General features: G+C 37.7%; 1 protein-coding gene across 13 annotated transcripts in view; it reads left to right on the forward strand.

Annotated features, from left to right (window-relative positions):
* The window catches only part of TRIP12 (thyroid hormone receptor interactor 12), an 80682-nt gene that overhangs the window by 13516 nt on the left and 47785 nt on the right, over positions 1-19381 (forward strand). For 11 of the 13 annotated variants that reach the window (XM_062583201.1, XM_062583208.1, XM_062583205.1 and 8 more), the window contains exon 2: positions 11961-12107. In XM_062583201.1, the coding sequence (XP_062439185.1) occupies positions 12010-12107 (98 nt within the window). In that variant the 5' untranslated portion in view covers positions 11961-12009. Of the gene's footprint in view, positions 1-9088; positions 9112-9604; positions 9662-11960; positions 12108-19381 lie in introns of those variants that run through there. The other 2 variants (XM_062583202.1, XM_062583203.1) reach the window with 2 other exon arrangements.

The raw sequence follows: 19381 nt of genomic DNA on the forward strand, positions 1-19381 counted from the left end.
TGTATCCCAAGGCTGTCCTGCTAGAGGAGCCTTTAAATACAAAGAAGACCTACAAATACATTTGAAAAGCATAGAAGAAAAAGACCCAAAGTTAGTTCAATTAATTCAGCATCTTTGGTCCCAAGTGGGAGTTGGAGATGCTGGGAACTAATTGTTAGAATAAATGCAGTATTCAAAAAATATGAGGTGAGGAAGTAAAGATAACGAAGATATTACCATTACTAAAATACTTTATTCCTATTACTCATATGTGGGATGAGCATATTCATGATTCTAGCTGAGTGTCTTTCCATAGCAAAATGGATGTAAGATTAAGGAGTGGTTGCAGCTCTTATGAAGTAACTCAGTTCTGCATTTGATGTGATAAGATACTGTGCAGCAGGGAAGGAAGGAAGAAACTGTACTCACTTCTGGGCCTATGGGTCGTGGGCTGCCAGCTATTCTTTCTTCCCAAACCTGTCTGCTTCATGTTCTTTCTTTAATCTTTCCCCTTAAGTCACTTCATTCCCTGTGCATTTTTATACTTAGAAGTTGTAAAGAGAGATGCTCTAACTTGTATTGTGATGAGACTACCCTCTCTAGTTAAGTATCTTTTGGTTGTCTGAAATCTCCCTAATTACTCTTTATTTTAAACCATTTATTAAAATGTACTAAAGGGGGGATTTGCAGAATAGATGTGAAGCTATATGAGTGCATTAGATTATTTTGTGCATGTATCTGCTCTTGTTTTTTCTTTTTTTTGGGGGTGGGGGAAGACATCGTGCACAGGACTTGTTAAGAAGTGAAGTCTGAATGCTTCGGATTCTGTCTTCGTCTCATTGCAAAAATGGCTTTCAGGAGCTTAACAACATGGATGTGTAGCTTTGCTGCACTTATGCTAGCCTTAATGTACACAGGAAGTACTTACAAAAACCCTATTTTCCTTTCCTCTCCTTTCCATCATGTTGTCTTCCATTTCTAGTCAAGGCAGAATTGGTACATGATGTTTGTGGGATGAGAGGTTGTGGCTTTGCTGGTAAGGCAGTTAGACCTTAATGTAGGACAAAAGGTCACCTGTATAGGAGGCAGCTCTTGAGTGTTTTGATTGGGTCACAGAGCAAATTGCAAGAGCAAAGGATTATTAAATCAACTATTGTAATCTCCAGTTTTTAAATAATCATTTTGGGTGTCCTGAGATTAAGCCACAGAAAGCTTACAGCTCTGCTCGTTCTTTTGTAAGTATCTTGGAGCTGTGGAAAAGCTTCATGTTTTTTCCGATCTATATTTTGTACTACTGGGAGTCTACGAGTACCTTCAATACATTGCATAGTAGTAGTTGAGCTAGGAGGGGTAATAAAGATGTATCAAATGGATTTAGGCCACGTCTGGAATAATGTCTCCTTGCCAGGCAGGAAGTACTCTCTTTTTTTTCCACCTCTGAAATGACCAAGAAATTCCTCAGACTCAGTGGCAAACCTGACTGTGCTATGACATTGAGGAAAATAATGCATTTTTGTCAACAGGTTAATCTGATGATCTGCAAAGTACGGGCATGGTTTATTGGTGATGCCTGTGCAAGGAAAGTATGTGGGTAGCCTGGGGGAGAGAGTAGGTAAGTAAGTATGGTAAAGCAGAGGAAAAGACTAGTGATGTTTGCACAGATGGGAAGGAAGAGAATAATTTGCAGCAGACCTTTTTTGTCTTTATTTAAAATGTTTCATAGCTTTGGCTAGCTTAAAATTAAGAGGAAGCCTAGCATCCTGCAAAAATGCACTAGAAAGAGCTCTAATGTTTAGACTCCTGAGATCAGTGCCATAACTCTCCATATTCGGGCTCTACAGATATACGTGTACCTTTCTCATATTCTGTACAATACTTTGTTCCTGTACATTCATTTTATAAAGCAAGTAATGTAAACATGGAGGTGGATAGACAATCTCGCCAGTAAACATTGCCATAAAGTTTGATTCTTGCATGAAGTTTGCATCTCAGGCTTTTGACAACTTCTTTCTTCAACTGTAAGGACTGGACTCTTTCTGAAATTTAGTTTTAGAAGCTAATATTGTATGTTTTTGAGTATATAGTTACCATGAAACGAGAGCTCTGAGCTTAATGCAGTCCTGAACCTCTTTATGATGGGATCAGTTTAAAGGCAGCTTAATCCTCAGTGTCTTCATGCATGTTACTCTGAGTGCAACTTCTTTGGTTCAGCTTTAGTACAGAACTTCAGTTTCTCTGTAAAGAATATTTGGTAGTTTGGTTCTTGTTTTAATGAAAGGTAAATGTCTTTGTGTTGGTAATTTGACAAATGTATTCAAGAGCTCTTATTTACACTACTGAGAAGTGTAATGTCAATGTATAGGGTTGTTTGGTTGCAGAGATGTACCTGTGGCATCTAATTCAAAGATACGAATGTTTTGAGCGCTACCTAGTTTAGAAACATTCAAAAAATTTTTTTTCTTAATCCCTGCTTCTTGTGGCAGCATCCTTGTGATACTTTAGATTCATATACAGATGTAGTTTGGAGGAAGCAGGAATTGAAACTTAATTTTTAAATTTATTCCTCGAAGAACTGGAATTAGAACATTCCCTTGACTGTCTCGCATGGCATAGGAATTTTGCTGTCCATTATGCCTATGACTACTTTTGGTATTTGTAATATAATCTATTTGATTTGTCTAAACTATTCCGAACAATATTTTAAAGTGCAAAAACTTAACCACCATTTTAGTTACTAGGAATATGTACTTTTTTTATTCTTCCTCTGGAAACCCAGGGTTCTTTTACCTTTCAAGTATTTCTTCTTAATTGCTGCTGGTATTATGAGTGAACAGGCTTTTCAACTTTTGGCATTTCTGTATGTTAGCTAGTTTGCAGCAGCTGAGACTGAATGTTATCTGAATGAAGACCTAGTCTCCTCCCTTGTTGTTTTTTAGAATCTACATAGCACTCCTGCTGAAACCTGTAGTCTTGGTTTCATCTGTGGCACTGTTCTCATTTGCCCATACAAAACAAATTTTTGTGTTTCTTCTGTGAGATCAGGTCTTTGAATTTCTTCACTCTAATGGCTAATTCAATTTCTTCTCCTTTTCCCTTCCGCTCAAGTTACCTAAAGACTGCCAGGAATGTTTTACATTGATTTAGATTTTGGGTCCCATGCTATGTTTCATCAGCAACTAAGCTCATAGTCCTCTCTATAATTTGAGCTAATGTGGCAAAAATTTATGAGGTATTTGGCAGGGCTTAGGCAGCCTGCCATGCTGCAGCTTGGAGCATGTATTGTCTAACAGGCTCTGCAGGTAGAACATAGGTATTGCTGTAGTGCTGTTGCCCCTGTTTCACTACAGGGCTGTATGTGAGATGCCTGTGAGTGGCTAACTGCAAATAAGGCAGCCTCTGTTCCTTGGGATTAGAGTAGGGAAGAGGCTTGATGTTGCAGCAGTAGGTTTTGTGTTCAAACACCAGATGTTGAAGTAAATAGAGTTGTACAGCTCAAAGGTAACTGGGCATTAAGCATTGCATGGGAGCAGACTTGGAGTACTTACTGATGGGTATTTCATGTTTTACTTGCATGAAAACATTGAAATTCAGCTTCTAAACTTGAAGTTGCGTTAAATCGTTCAACTTTCTTCTTACTACCTTGACGACAACCTCCAAACATGTTTCCTTGGTCTTATTTGACCACCTCCTAATTTGCCTTTGTTCTGGCAGTGTTGATCACTTCATCAAGGATTCTGTGCATTTTTTCGCATTGTGTCTCGCAGAAGGTAAAAGCTTCTCACTGAAATTCGTACTCGTTTTCTGAAGATAATGTTCTCCCTCAGGGTTGCAAGACAACCTGATTTTCTGTTCTTTCAGTTTTGGTTACTGAAAGCTTAAACCTCCACGCAGATGGTATGTGACTTTTATTTTGGCTCTTATTAAATATGGGCTTCTAGAGAAGCTGGAAACAAAGGACATGAGATTTTACTGCTTATGATGGTTTTTACTGGGGATCTGTTAGAAACAAAGAAGAATTCGTATCAGTTCACTGGGTAGAAATAGAGTTCTACATAGAAGCTGGCTGTTGGAAAATTCTTTCTGTGTGAAGAAGAGATAGCAGCTGCCCTTTTAATTAAAAGGGGAAAAAAGTTTAAAAGCATTATTTCCATTGTTGCTAACTGCATTTGTATTGGCACCAGTGTAACAGAATTGTATCCTTGGCCTCTGAGTGTAAGCTTCTGTCTAGCAGCTTTTTGGTAAGTAGGAGTAAATTTGAAGTTCCTGTAGAGGTGAAGTCAAGCTCTTACTATAGCATCTGATCTGGCAGAGAAATTTTGTGATGTGACACCAATGTACAGAATAAACTTCGCATGTGTATGTTTTTCCTTTTTCCCTTCTTTCCTATTCTTGCATTAAAAGGGAAAATATCTGTCAACAAATAGAGACCAAAAACTCATTCAGAATTCTGCAGCTCTGTTGCTATTTTGAGTTTTGATGTTTATATGCACTGGCTGTCCCTGTGCTAACGCGAATCTTTCATCTGACTGAGATGGCTTAAATATCTCTGGGCTTTTTCTGAAGTTGAACTATTGCTGGCTGCCTTGCAGCTGTCTAGGTTAGACTGTTCTTTTATATTGATCCAGAGTTTCTGGGTTCGTGTGATTTTTTTGATAACTTTTTTTCCTGCTTACGAATATGGAGACTAACTGCTGCAGTATTGACTGAATCATGCAACAGAACTTAATGTAGCAGTAAACTGTAGCAGTTAATCTGCTTGGAACCCCCCCTCCCACTGAAGACTAAAACTACAAGAAAACACTTTCATGTTTACAAGACCTGAAGTACTGAGTAATGGCATTCTGCCATTGAGAGCATTCCCTTCATTCATTAATAATTCCATATTGAACAGTGTACTGATAAAAATTTCTACTGAACTAGTTCTGACAAGTCGCAAAGTTTCATAGTTCTGGAAGGATAACATACTTGATTTCTCTTGGAGTTCTCTGAATTACGTTATGATCTACGCTTGTAAATAAATCTTATAAGGATTGTTTTTAGTCCTTGACTAACATAGAAAAAGCAAAGAAGTGAGAAGGCAGAAATAAAGATGGATGCTCTCAAACAGCATTATCACTGTAACTCCTTTAGTTTGCCTTCTCTGACTGCAGCTTCTGCAGCTCCAGATGAGACAAGTGTAGGAAATTGAGGCTTTTGGTGTCTAAATATTAGCTAGCATCTTAACCAGCTCTCAACGTTTCAGTGCAGTTTAGGTTCTTTATCAGACAGCTGTACTGCTGACTTGGCTACCAAGCTCTTTGCTAGCAGTACCTGTGACTTCCTATAGTCTCAAGTAGTGTCCTGTTTGGTATTTCACTTTAGATTTTCTGCAGCCTAGAAGGAGCTACTGAAATTCTGGCTGTGATATAGGCCAGTTCACTATTCTCTTCCTTAACAAAGCATTGATGCAAGGCCTCACAGGGATCTTTACAAAACAAGGTCTTGAGCTTCTTCTAGGTCACTAAGGACCTCTTTAGTGTTTTTTTTCCTCTCTCCCTTCCCCTCTCTCTCTCTCTCTCTTCCCCCCCCCCCCACCAGACCAAGCGAAAACTCTCTGTAGTCCGAAGGTTAGAATTGAGCTGACCTGCTTACACACAGGGAGACTTCAGTTTCTGCAACTGAGAGCATCTTTCCACCATCACTAAGTTACTTCTGTCAACTCCAGAGTATACAGTAGTATGTATTTAAATAATACCTTAAACTATACTTGATCTGTGAGTTTCCCAGATTATGTCATCTTTTGCACAGGTATCTTCCAGTCCTTTCACTGAACGGAAATAAGTAGTTAAGGATGCTACTTTGCTGGGTTGGAGTTGTTGCATACATGTTGGATCACCCAGTCCATCCTAACAACCTGGGCATTCTTCTAGTGAGCACTGTATACGTCTCTTCAGAGGCAAATAGGTGATCCTCTCTCCTCTGGGAACTTGTAAATCTTTGGTTGGAGGCACTGGATATTCTAACTGCCAGTTAGTGGTACAGTTCCTACTAATTCTGAACCATAATATAGCGAGCAGAAAGCAGAGATACTTTTTCTTTTCTTTTTCTCTCTCTCTCTCTTTTTTTTTTAAGCTATCCTCCATTCCTCTGTTGTGCCAAGATTTTTTGACCTCTTTCTATAGGTCATAGGCATATACAAGTAGACTCAGTAGTTTAGTGAATCTTAACATGGTGGTTATATCTTTTCAAGCTCCTAGCAACCTGTTCTGTTGAGTCCATGAATTTGGCCTTGTAGAATGCTCCTAGCTTTGTCTCAGCTAACAGTGTAGTGATTTCTGAGCCCTTGAAAGATGTAAGGGGAAGCTGACTTCTCCCTAATGTGGCAAATCCTAAAGAGTACTATACTCTTCAGATGGCTACCTGAGTTGTAAGTTCAGAGGAGAAATGGGTAACTCCCTCTCCCTAATTGACGGCTTTCTTTGGAGTCCATAGCTTGAGTGTATTTATGGCCCACTGGGATTTGATAATATTTCTGCAATATCCAGAAACCTCTGCTGCTCTTAGTATATAGTATATGTGCTAATCATGCAATGATTAAGAAATTGCTCCACCTGAATAACTGCAGAATAGCCAGAAGAACTGTTCCACTACAAATGAATCTGGAAGAAAATTGTGCTGAAGGTTGGTGGGATTTTTGTTTGTTTTAGTGGGAAGAGAAGTGGTCAGCCTTCTGAAAAATCTGTTTTTGTTTAACAGCTTGGATACTGTCTAAAGCTAACCAGTGTAAGAGTAGATGTGTGAACTAGTCATAAAAGACCAACCTAGTCAGTGACTGGAATCCTCCAATACTTGTAGTCTATGCCCGTGTACTTTCCTCCTCATCCTAGTCCACATTACTGAATGTAATATTGAGGAAAAGAAGAGGAGGGAGTGTTCTCTGAACTACATGTGATTGCATTAAGGAGCAGGGCCAGAGATGGTTCTTTTCTACTTAACAGATATGCATGGGAAGGGAGTGTGTCCTTGCACAACTGTACATCTATGCAGATCCAGGATCTTGGGCTACTTAAACTGACATCTTTTACATGGCTTTTCATCAAATGCTTCTGTTATTAACAGACTGTCAGAGAAATAGTATTTATCTCCACTACACACCCTGATACCTGATGTGATGCTTTGATTTCTTAATTGACGTTTTTTTTTCTTTTCCCTCTCTTCAGAGGTTCTCTTGTGATTCATCTTTTACCTTTCTGCTCACACTCAGAACCTCAGAATATATCTAGTCATCCTGATTCATAAATTTTCACTTGGCAGCAGAATTGGAGAGCTGTAACATTTAATCTCAGGCCCTGCTTTCAATAGAAGATTTGATCAGATGATCTCCAGAGGTGCCTTTCAGCCTAGGCTTTTTCAGTGTTTTTAACTTAACACTTGCGCTCCAGTTGAACCTTGCATCAAAAAGGCACCAGGTTTAACAATGAGATTTGCCTCAGCACACTGTTAAACTGTTTGTCTTCCCATCAATATCTTGTCAAGTCTTTTAGAAGACATTAATAATGATGCTACTTTTAAGTCTGTAGAAGTTCCATGCTGGAGCAGGTGTGGAAGTCCATTTCCTTACCACCTAACATGTCTTTTTTTTTTTTTTTTTTTTTTTTTTTTTAGAAGAAACTTCTTGATTCCTACTTATATGTCTTCTCTGCACTGGGGTAACATTATACAGCCTCCTAGAACTGTAATATTTTTTGCTTTGAGGATTTTTGTAATTGTACTGAATTTGAGTAGTGGATGTTTTTTGTTTTTTCTCCTTCTTTCTTTTGGGGGAGGGAATACAAAAAAGCCAAAGTAAGCCTAATGTGCAAGTCAGTGGGACTTTGTGCAATTTCTATGTCAAAATGAAGTTAATCTAATAAAAGTCACCACATGAATTTACCTACTGCACTGCATGTGGAAAACTAGTGTAATGTAGCATCTTGAAGTCATGTAGACAGCTTGTGACTCTTGATGGGGAGAAGGTGGAAATAAAAGCAGATAAAAAAAATGGGAACTTACTATTGCAGTGCTGGAAGAAGAAAAACAACTTATTTGTTAATGCTCAGTGCTTTCATGTAGCTGAATAGCATAGGCTTCATAAAAGCCAATGAAATCCAGTGACCTTATTGTAGTGCTCATGGAACACTATCTCTTTCTCTTTTTTATGTATGGAAACTTCTCCTCAGATCAGAGGGAGGGAGGAGAAGAATTCAGGAGATGTGGTCGTAGAAAATGTTGTAGGAAATCTCCAGCTTGCTCTACCTACTCTCTAAATCATTCCAAGAACTATTCTTACTAGCAGAAGGGACAGTGGCCTCCTAAGCTGAGAATACAAGCTTCTTCCTCATAGAGCTTTGACATAAAAGCTCAATTAGGTTTAGAAGGTGAGGGCTGCAGTGGAAAAGCAGCTGGGCAGAGTGAATAACTATTGAGCTGAGAAAGTGTGGTGAGAAAGATGATTTGTGTGTGTGTGTGTATTTGTGTTTTTAAGATCTCTACACAGGACTCTAAACTGACTAACTGCAGTAAAAATTCTGCTTCTTTATACTGAGTTTGAGTCAGATGGTGCAGCAGTAGAAATAATTGAGTGAGGAATTGCAAGTGCTTGCTTGCAAGGCAAGAAAATAGGTGTGTGTATTTGCAGGTAAAGCAGGAGAACTTTAAGCTGTGAGCAAAAATGAGGTGCAGCTATGACATTGGTTTAAAATAAACTAATGTAGATTCAAAGAAGTTCAGCAGTTAGCCATATGTAGCAAGTTCTTCAGTTTAGCAGCATTTAAAATCTAAAACTCTTAAATGTTCATTGTATGCTTATACATTTAGAATGTTGCTTCTACCTTAATTGACTTGATTTCTTACTGTTGCAGTTTGTCAAGAAATTTATCATCTAAACTGAAATGTCACAATAAAAATCTGAAATTTTAGATTTAATACTCTCCAATAAGTTCTAGTTGGTTTCTAGTTGGTAAGATATGCAATTTGTGGAAGAAAATATCCTAGAATTACAAAGCATTTAAACATCCTTCCATCTTTTCTTCCTTCCCTACTTTTTGCCAAAGATTGACTTCAGGGCACTAAGGCCTCGCACTTTTGAAAGCTGGATCACTGCTTCAGTATCAGGTAAGGCGTTGCCTTTGGATCAAGGTACAAAAGAGAACATAAGTGCATCCAATTTAGTTTAACTCCAAGCAGATAACTGGCATGGTAATGGAGTATTATAGGCAGAGCAGCTAGGCATACCATGAATGTTCATGAAACTGGAGTGCGAGAGCCTAAAGAACACTGTGCTGCCAATATTCTTGCAAAGAACTTCAAAACCAGTTCTAGAAATGCTCCAGTTGGATTGAAGAAGCCCCTTTTCTTGTGAAAGGGCCCAGTTCCCGTTTTTATAGGAATTATTATCAGTTTGCCTTGTAATGCAACTGGCGGAGTGCTTCAGTTTTACTCATATTCTCATTTCCCTGCCATAGCCTACATTAGTTCATTATCCTTTAGAGTAGCTTCTGGTGGTGAAAGCTGTGGTGCAGGTTTGTTCCACAGTTTTGTTTTTCCTCTGTTGCCTTCAAAGATATAGGAAAGTATTGATCACTTCCCATCAGCTTTTCCAGACCATCAGCTTTTCCAGGAGAGAAGAGGCTAAGAAAAGGCTTCTACTGAAGGCTGGGAAGAGGTGATTGTCTTGTGTTGTTGTGGAACCTCTCCAAGTACTGTGTGTGTTATACAACTTGCAGTTGTAAAACTTATAGGTATGTTAGGCCTTTCTATGACAGAAATTAATTGATGTTATTTCTCTTTGCAATACCAAAGACGTGGCAATCAAGCAGTGGTTATTAAAACTCCGAGCTGTAATGCCAATCCAGCATTACATATAAAGGCAAATTGAGAGTCAAGTGGTAACTTGAGCGTAGTGTAGTGTGATGAGAGATCTGAATACAGAGGAGTAACTCTGGACGTGATCTTGACTTGGCAGATTCCTTATAGAACAGCTGTCACGTTTCCTGTGCAGCTGAGTAGCTTGTATGACAGTGCTGTCTGCTGCATAACCTCCAAGCCCATACTATGTAAAAAGTGTCTGTTACCCAGATTAATATTAATGTATTGAAATTTCATACCTGGAATCCTGGTATTGTCTAGGGATTCCCCCACCCCTTACTCTTCTAGTGTCTTGAGGATCCCATGATATTGATCTTTGCTGGGAAAGCATGAGGCTGATGAATTAGAGCTCTAGACTGAGTATTGCTTTTTGCAGGATGAATTCTTGTGGAACGTACGTTCCTTTTATGGCCAGTATACTGGGATGAGAGAGAGGAGGATTTCTTCAATATTGTTATTTGGAGACCTGACTACCTATTCTGGATTAAGGGAACAGTAAAAGGCATTGTTGCCACCTGTAAAATCTTAGCAGTTCCGTTTTGCAAGAAGGAGGTAGTAACTTAAGTTCTAGTGAGGCAAACTTTTTTCTGTTCTGTTATAAACCCTTCTGCACCCTGAAGGAGCAAGATGCCCATGACTCCTGAGAGAAGAGCAAGCAACTTTGCTGCCTAACTTGATTCCTGGAGCTTACTGAAATACTTGTATGCTAAGAGCCAAGAATTTTTAGTACTAGGTGGTATCATTACAGTGTAACAAGATTAAATCTAGGCTACCAGAAGCGCAAGTGCTTATTTTTTTGTACTGTGCTGCAGGTGTCCTAGTTGTATCTATTTCTGTTGGCCTTGTACTAGGTACATAATACAATCAAACCAACTTATATGCCTGATTTCCTATGGCTTACAGTAAAATAGAATAACATAAGCTGTATGTCTCTCTGTGTGTGTGTGTACTTTGTTTTTTTGTTTTTCTTTCTCCCTTCTTCAGTAAGTCCTTTCAGAGGAATAGACAACTACAGTCAAAGCATTGTCTAACTACAGTGCCAGTGCCAGGATTGCAGAGTTATTTCATTGGAGGCATTAAAATTTGAACTGAGCCTTGGTTATTCCTTTGCAGCCACGGTGCTGTTAAAAGTTTACTGGCAAACTACTTTTTCTTACTGTGCTGTAGATACTACAGATACTGAATGAGCGTGTGGACTACTGTATTCTGAAAAAACTCAGTGTTTTGTCCTGTTTTTTTTTTAACTTGCAAATCTCTCTCTCACCCAGATTTCACACGCACCCCCCCCAACAAACAAAAAATCCCCTGAATTTGCTGAGTGTATGTCTATTGCTATGCTCTTTATGTAGAAACAGTTTAGCCCAAGATATGGAAATTCTCTCTTTACTGGGGTGTGAAGAGCCTGCATTTCACAGCAATTGTGTGAAATATTCTAGAAGTAGTAATGCAAGGCCATCATTTTGATTTCTTGCAATAATTATGCAAGTTCATTAATTCTGTGGTCTAAAACAGTAAGCTTTTCCCCCACTAACTAAGCATCTGTAAATGAGAATTTCTTATTCTTAGCTGTATCTCTTTTATTTTTTTCTTTTGTTTAGTCAGATTATTTGCAACTTTATCTGTGTAAAGAAAGAAGCTGCTTTACAGTAGTTAGGTTACTTCTGTAATCTTGTAATTCCTGAAATTGAGATTATCATCTCTTTCAGTAAAAGTTAAAATACTTACATACCATTGGTTCTATATCAGGCACTGAATTTTAGTAATTAATGTGTTTCTCCTCAATGTTGACAAATAGTTTCTCCTGAATTGCATTTATCTAATCTCTTAGCTAAAACAATTATAGAAGTCTACCAAGAAGAAAACAGTGAGTAATGTATGTGCACTTTATATACTTACAAGTTCTTGGTTACTGTATATTAATGAGATAAATGCTCTTCATAAGACTCTTACTCCGTAAAGAAAGACTTAAATTTTTTCAAAGTTTTTTGTCTTTTAGTTTTTGCTTAAACTGTAGCATTTTACGTCTGTCTCTTGAGATATAGCTGTGAGTCTTCGTGCCACATGTCTCATGTGACTCTCTCTCTCTTGTCTTTCAGTGAATGATAGTGTCTAGAAAGGGTATGTCCCTTCAGGAGAGAGGTGCCAATGTCCAACCGGCCTAATAACAATCCAGGGGGGTCACTGCGACGTTCACAGAGGAACACTGCTGGGGCCCAGCCACAAGACGACGCAGTAGGAGGAAGGTATGATTTGTTATCTACAGTGTATTTTAATGTATAAAAGACAAAGCTGATATGATCTAGGTAGAGAGTGAAAATTTCCTTCTTGAAATCACAGCACTGAAACTTGGGTAAAACCTTCTTTTCCCTCAAATGCTACCTGTGGTGTTATTTTGTGGACTGAAAACATGGTTAACTTGTTATAATGCATATTCAGCTAAAATAGGCATAGAAGGTCTATGGGGAAAAGTATGACTGAACTACATCACACAAATTACAGGTAATAACAAATTCTTTCCTGCCTGATAACTAAAATTTATAGGAGGGAAAAAAAAAAAAAAGTGTGGTCGGTGAAATACCAGGAAGATCTGTCTCCCTTTTGCAAAACACTGGATAACTAGCTTTCCTCTGTTCCATTGCACTGCATGTTATTTGTGTTCAGCTTTTGCATAATTCAAGAACAAGAGACTTGTCATTCCTTAATATATTCATACTAGTAAGCAAGGGGACCAAACTGTTTTTTTCTGTAAGCAGTTGCATTTATAATGCAGGACAAAGTAGATCTTTGAAACTTTCCTATGGATGCTGACTGCATAATCACTGACATGCCAATTTAGGAGGTAAGAATCTTCATGTGACTGAATGAAGCCTATGTGGATGCATTTTGGCTAATTTATTTAAAATATTAGTTTACCGAAGAAAGATTGCGGTATCATTGTAGGCGGCATCTGTCTGTATTATTTTTATTTCTTCCAAGACGTTACTGGGGGAGTTGTTCAAATATTGGGCTTGGGTTTTCTGGTGTAAGAGTATTACTATGGTGTTGCAGGACGATGACACAAAAAGTTTTCTCTGTGAAGGATTCAAACTCTTTTTCTAACATAAAGATAAGAGATGTATTTCTTACTAGTCTAAAGTGTAACTGAGAACAGTCTCACTTTTGGATGGATAGATGATGTTAGCTGTTTGCCTAAGGAACTATTTAGTTCAGTTGACAGATATGCCGTTCTTCTAAACAAATCTATTCTACACAAATGGAGTGGTAGATGATGATGTAGATTATAAACACACAGTTTCTGTCCTGTTCTTTTGTAGCTCAAAGAGGGGAAATATGACTGCCTTAGCTTGCAAAACAGTCAGGCATCTAGCGTTTTTTCTGTAGCATACTCCTCCTTTATTATGTTGCCTGCCTTGGCATAGTGAAAACTTCATCCTGTTCTGCATATTTGGTATTACCTCTTAATTAGAATGAATATTTTAGTTTGTATTAGTCCTAACAAATTTTATTTCATACTAAACTTGACCTGGAGTGGATAACGTACCATTTAGAGTAAAGAAACAAGAGGCAAGATCTTCGGTGATGCGGTAGGGGATTCTTGTCTTCTGGTATCCTGGTTCCTTTGAATCCTGTAGCAGAATGCCAGGGAAAAGCTCTACAGTGAAGCGGACAGAAATGGAAGAAATTTAGGTCTAGTGTTATTTTCTTACAATAAAGTTCCTTATTCAGTGTTTTGGTGCTGCATTGTGATCTGTTCCTTATGTTATCACACACTAATTCAAGTTGTTTTAAATGATTGGAACTCTTCCACCCCTTACCAGACTGGTGGCAGTCAGACTTCTATATCTAAGTGTGTATTACACTTTTGAACTGCATTAGAGCTCTGTGAGAACTAAAGTTTGAACTGAAGTTCTCTTACAAATAAACTTTTTTTCAGCATTGTTTTCAAAATGCAGCCCTTTGAAACAGAGTGCACACGCACCCCCTACTCCCACCCTCTACTGAATAGGTATCTGTGGCTAACAAAGCGTATAAAGACCTAGATGCAGCATGGTAGCGAATATAAACTTTAGAATGTGTTTGTTTTCTCTTACTCAGTCTCCTCAGTCTTCTCTTCAGTAAACTGCAGGAGCAAAAGTGACTACTGTGCAAGGAACAATGTAAAAGATTATCAGGTCCTTCAAAAACTAAAAGATGAAATGAAAAGAGATTGCTTCTCAGATTTGTGGTAGCTTTTTCTCTGGTTGCCTGTCTTCAGACACAAGATTCATCCTTCTATGTATCTAAGATGCAATGATAGTTTTTTTTTTTTTTTTTTTTGTTTTGTTTTTCCCCTTTCCTTTCCTTTCCTTTCCTACTGCTGTTAGTGTATAAGAGGTTCTAGGGTTCACAGCTTGATGTGTCTTTCTCATCTCTCATGTCATGCTGTACTCTGGCAGTGATACATACTGCTTTGGCTGCTACTTGTAATAAAAGACTTCTTTAATATTAGTGTCGTAAATGTCCCAAACTACTAAGTTGTTTCCAGTCTTGCTCACATTTTTCATCCATAAAGTGAAGCTCTTCAGTTTCAACTGTAAAACTAATTTTAATAGCATCAGCAAGGCCTAGAAAGACCAATGGCAATAATGCACTCATATTATGCAAGGAACTGTGTGGACTTGGAATGCATCTACACTAGCGTTTTAGTTTGAATCAGGTATGTGCTTTCGAAGCAAATCTTGTTATCCCCCTCTCCACGATAACATCATGAATTGGTCCTGGAGCCCAGTAATTGGATTTCTGTTGTCTGAACCTAAACTGGAAGCTGCGCTCTAGCAGTGCACTGTGGATGTGTAGATCGTGTGAGATTTGATTCAGTAACTTCATTAAATCCATAGATAGATATTTTTTAAAATTAGTATATTAGAGAAAATTAAGTGGTAACAAGAGGCTGTAGGGAGTTACTGCTTCGCATCTAAAATTAACTGCAAAATTTATGATCTGAAACTTAAGGACCACAACTTATAAAGTGTGTGGAGAAGGTTACTTCACTTTGGTCATAGATAAGCAATCACAACCCTTCCAGCAGAGCAAGTTTCAATACTGGCTGAATTTGTGTACTTCGTTATGTTTCTTGTATGGATGGCCTTTTAAATCCTGGACATACAACAGCTTTTTTTCTTAAAGTTTTCTTGTGGCTAAGCTACAGATATTTCCAAAATACAAATTAAAAAGTGACAAGAAGAAACAACCTTGGAGAGAAGGTATATTGCTTATGCAGTAATTCCACATGCCTAATGCTGTGAAGTCTGTTAATCGGATGTGAACGAGTGGTTGTGTAAGCCCCATTTGTAATAGCCACTTGGTTGCACCTTCTTTGAGGGTGTTTTTCTGCTCTTGCTCAAAGCATGATGTGTGGTATGACAACAAAATTTGTGAAGATGTGTGGTGCGGTGCAGCACTACGTAATGTATGTAAAGCTCCTCAGATGGAGCAAATGTACCTGGGAATACACTGATATGGCTGTATTGGCTTGATCTTCTTTTGAGGCATACAAGCATATGATAGTTTTGTGCGTGATAGCAGTTACAACAAACAATGATCTATGATTGGAGTTTATGCCCAGGATAATAGCAACTTCTGCTGTTTCAAACCTGGCCTGAATTTTTCCTCTATCTCTTATGTTCTGATTGGAGCAAACAGTGCAATAGACTACAGAAGAGGAATGTGTTAAAAAGCAGTTCTGAGAATGATACTGCTTCCATAATGAAATAATAATGCATATCTTTCTGTAGTCTTTGGCCTGTTTGTAGCTTATAGGGCTTTTGTTAAAATGTTATCAGTTTGACTTGAGCAGCTACTCTTCACTTTCCTGAAAGTCTTGGAGAGTCTTAGTCCCTCTCTGATCTAGCATCTAAGACATAAAATGCAGAACCTTCATACTGGGTGTCTAATACTGGCAGATTTGCCTTAACCTGAAAACACCACTATGAACCCATTTTCCTTTAGACTGGACTTCTTTTATCAGCACTAATAACACTCATACTCCCTATCAAAAAAAAAAAAGGCAGGGAGGTCTACTGATGTCTTTTCTTCTAGTTTTACATTCAATACGATAGCTTGATCCAGTCTGAGTGTTTGGTTTTTATAGTTATGATATTTTTAAAAACAAAAAAAAAAACCCAACAAAACAAAGCAAAAACACTGATGTTAGGCTCACAGCACACGCAGAAAAAGTGTTGAAGCTGAAATTGGTAGTAAGTTTAGCCTTTATGATACATGTTTTTCCATAAAAGAAGCAAGGGTTGTCTCTGAAAGTAGTTGTGTAAACAGTCACACTGCGTTATGCTTTTAACTTAGAATTATGGCACTCTCCTAGTCCTACAGCATGAAATCTCTGAACCATCTCTTCCAGTACTCCTCTCGAAAGAGGAGGACTCTTCCTAGGTTTGTAAGGAAGCAGGAACAATACAAAAGTTTCCCTTCATGCTGGTTAAATCAAAGAGGAGTGGGAGCAAATGTGTTAGTAAGAACACATGTTAGTAATGAGAAGAGGGGAAGGTACTTTCTGTCACTTTCTTAATACTGTGTCTTTGTTATCACCATGTATTTTGAAGACTTGTGACCTTGCAACTTTAATTCCTAGTTAGGCCATAGAGTACTTCCAAACCATTGGTATTTGCTTCAAATAGGAGCAATTTGAAAGTGATATTGAGGTATACAAGATTTCTTTTGAAGGTGCTGCAGATAAGTTCCCTTCAGTTACAAGCAGTGCATTGTTGGCATGGAGGGATGGAAGTGGTGCTGTATACCAGAACTGTGTACTGGCACTGTGAAGCATGTGTATTTTTTTTCAGTACTGTGAAGTGATATTGATGCTTTTTCTTTGTAGTCTGCATATTTTTACTTCTCAAAAAAAGTGAGAAAAGTGTTCAAGTAGGATATCAATTTGACATATATGACTGACATGCTGTTGTAGCTGTGTACAAATGGCTGATACTTCAGCTGAACCTTTAAGTTTTCAGAATACAATAAATATGTATGCCTGTGTGTTTTGGACTGGAGGCTACATGAGAAAACAGGTCCTCACAATCAATCTGTGTAGTGGACACTAATGTAAGAACAGGTTTGGAATAAATCTTTCAGACGTTAAAACAAGAATAACATTTTTGGATGGGCACTGTTCTGAAAATTTGTTTTAGGATTGGTCTTGATAATGTGTTAACTATTAATCTTTTACCAGAGATTTCTGTAAAAACTAAATCTAATCTTTAAATGTAAATCAAATTGTTCATTCTTTTCAGTAGTACTATTTAGAAATGTTACATTTTAACTTTTACGTGTTCTTTTTAACAGCATGTTACACTTTCATTTTGTCTGTGTAGGCTGAATCCTGTAACGGGACACTGCCAGTTGGAGTGTGCGAAATAGGGGTGGGAAGACAGGTGGAGTATTTCTGAAGAGCAAGTAGTTTGTGATCTGAGCTATTGTTTTTTTATCCTATTTAACAGAGTTAAAAGTTTTTTTTTTTTTTTTTTGTTCTTGAGACTTCATACTTGAAAGTATTTGTTACTTCACTTTGAGCAACTGATGAACATGACTTAGATGAAACACTTTTTCATTAACTAACTTCAGAAAGGGTGTGTGTGTGTATATAAAATATATAATATAAAATAATTTTTAGTGTACGAAGTAACTCTTTGTGGGCAGGTTCTGGTTGATTCTTTATGGTTCTGCTAGGAAAGTCTAAAGGCTGGCAGTTTCCCAAAGACTGCTTATATAAAGACTGCAAAATGGTGGGTCTAGTAAAGTGTGTTACTTCAAACTGAGTGTCTACCTGTGAATTTAAATGCTTATTAGTGGATAGCTGTGACTAGTGGAGCGAAGCCTTTGTGGGTTGTAAAATTGTTGTCTCAAGTTGTGAAAACACCACTTGAAGGTGTAGTAAGCTGTCAGTCTTCCTGGACCTCTACCTCTCAATGTAAATAGACAAACATAAGTAAATACTTACATCTTCATTCCTTATCATTAGTGAGAAACTCTGTTTCTCAAAGTACTTGTTGCTGGAATATTTGTTCAAATGCAGCCCCTGGATGAATGATATGTTAGCTGAAGAGTATAGAGAGCTTGTAACTGGATAACTGGATAACTGACAGCTAAAAGCCTTGAATTAAGGGCAAAAGCATGGATGGCTTTTAGTCTTCAGCAGGAATTAATCTTCCAACTGCCCTTGTAGTTTTCATAGCATTTATTTTTTCCAGACCTTATTTTTGTTTCTAGCTCCTCAGACCTATTTTAACTGACTTTATGGGCAAGTTAACTCTTAACAAGACTTTATAAGCAAGTTGTTGCAGCCTTAATACAGCCTGGGGCAATGATATTTGTTAATTGGAGCATAGTTCCTTCAACCGTGTCCTGTAAACTCTCCAGACTGACATCATGTAAATCTTAGAGGAGGGGAGTGAATGTCTTGCTCCTTTTGTTTAACTGCTATGCTACTGCATGTGCAGTTGCTGTTGCCTAGTGTACCTGCTACTTGCCACACATGTGAGCAAGATGAATGATTAAGCTCATAGAATGAGAAGTGAGCACAGTAGACCCAAACAAACAAATGAAAAAAAAAAAAACCCTCTTGTTTTGACTCTCCATTTGTTAATGTTTCCACTGTAACCTTTCTACTCTGGTTGTAAGTGCAATTGCTGCTGATGGTTTGATAAATAAAGAGAATAAACTAAACGCAGGTAGTTTACACAATACATAATTCCACATTCCTACCCTACAGGTATGGTTGTAGCTTTATTTATGTACATAGAGTGGACATTGGTGCAATATTATGCTTGCAGAATTTGTAAGAACCCAAAGGAAAGGGTTTAAAGTGGAGGGGAAAAGGCTGGAACAAGCTGAAAATCTTCAGCGTGTGATCTAAATGCTTGATGCTTTGGTATATTACTTCTGCCATTTTTTACTTGAAAAGATCTTTAATTATCTGTGCTCTGTGAGTACTTAAAGCATGAGGCTGTATCCAGCTCTAATTAAAACACAAACCTTAAAGAAAAACTAACTTTTTAGAATATACTTCAGAATAAGTGAATGCTGATCAGTTAGCTTACATAATTTACGATTGTCAGGAAAATGGTTTTTATGTGATAACTTCTGTTACTCTATAATAAAATCATTTTCAAGAAGAAAATTAAATTTTACACTATAATATTTTGTTGGAAAAAATAATAGTCTAAACAGTCAGGATTAGAGGAACCATTCCCAAGCTTACTTTGATGGAGTATGTTGTTGTGAGCTTAAATTTTAATGATTGCATTTATTTGATTTGATTTTGATAGTAAAGATAGTCTCTCTAGCATGAGGAATAAAGATAAATGGTTGTGGTGTGGAGAAGATGCAGTTTAATTTAATCTTTTCAGAGTATTGTGTTCTGAGAAAGATAAGCCAAAGAATGTGTTCTGAGTATGTGCTGTCTAGCTGTATGTATTTCTTCTTGAATAACTGACTAAATGAGAATGCTTTGGGAGTAAACTTAGGA

This window comes from Rhea pennata, chromosome 9 (genome assembly GCF_028389875.1).
Source record: "Rhea pennata isolate bPtePen1 chromosome 9, bPtePen1.pri, whole genome shotgun sequence".
In the NCBI taxonomy this organism is placed as follows: Eukaryota; Metazoa; Chordata; class Aves; order Rheiformes; family Rheidae; genus Rhea; species Rhea pennata.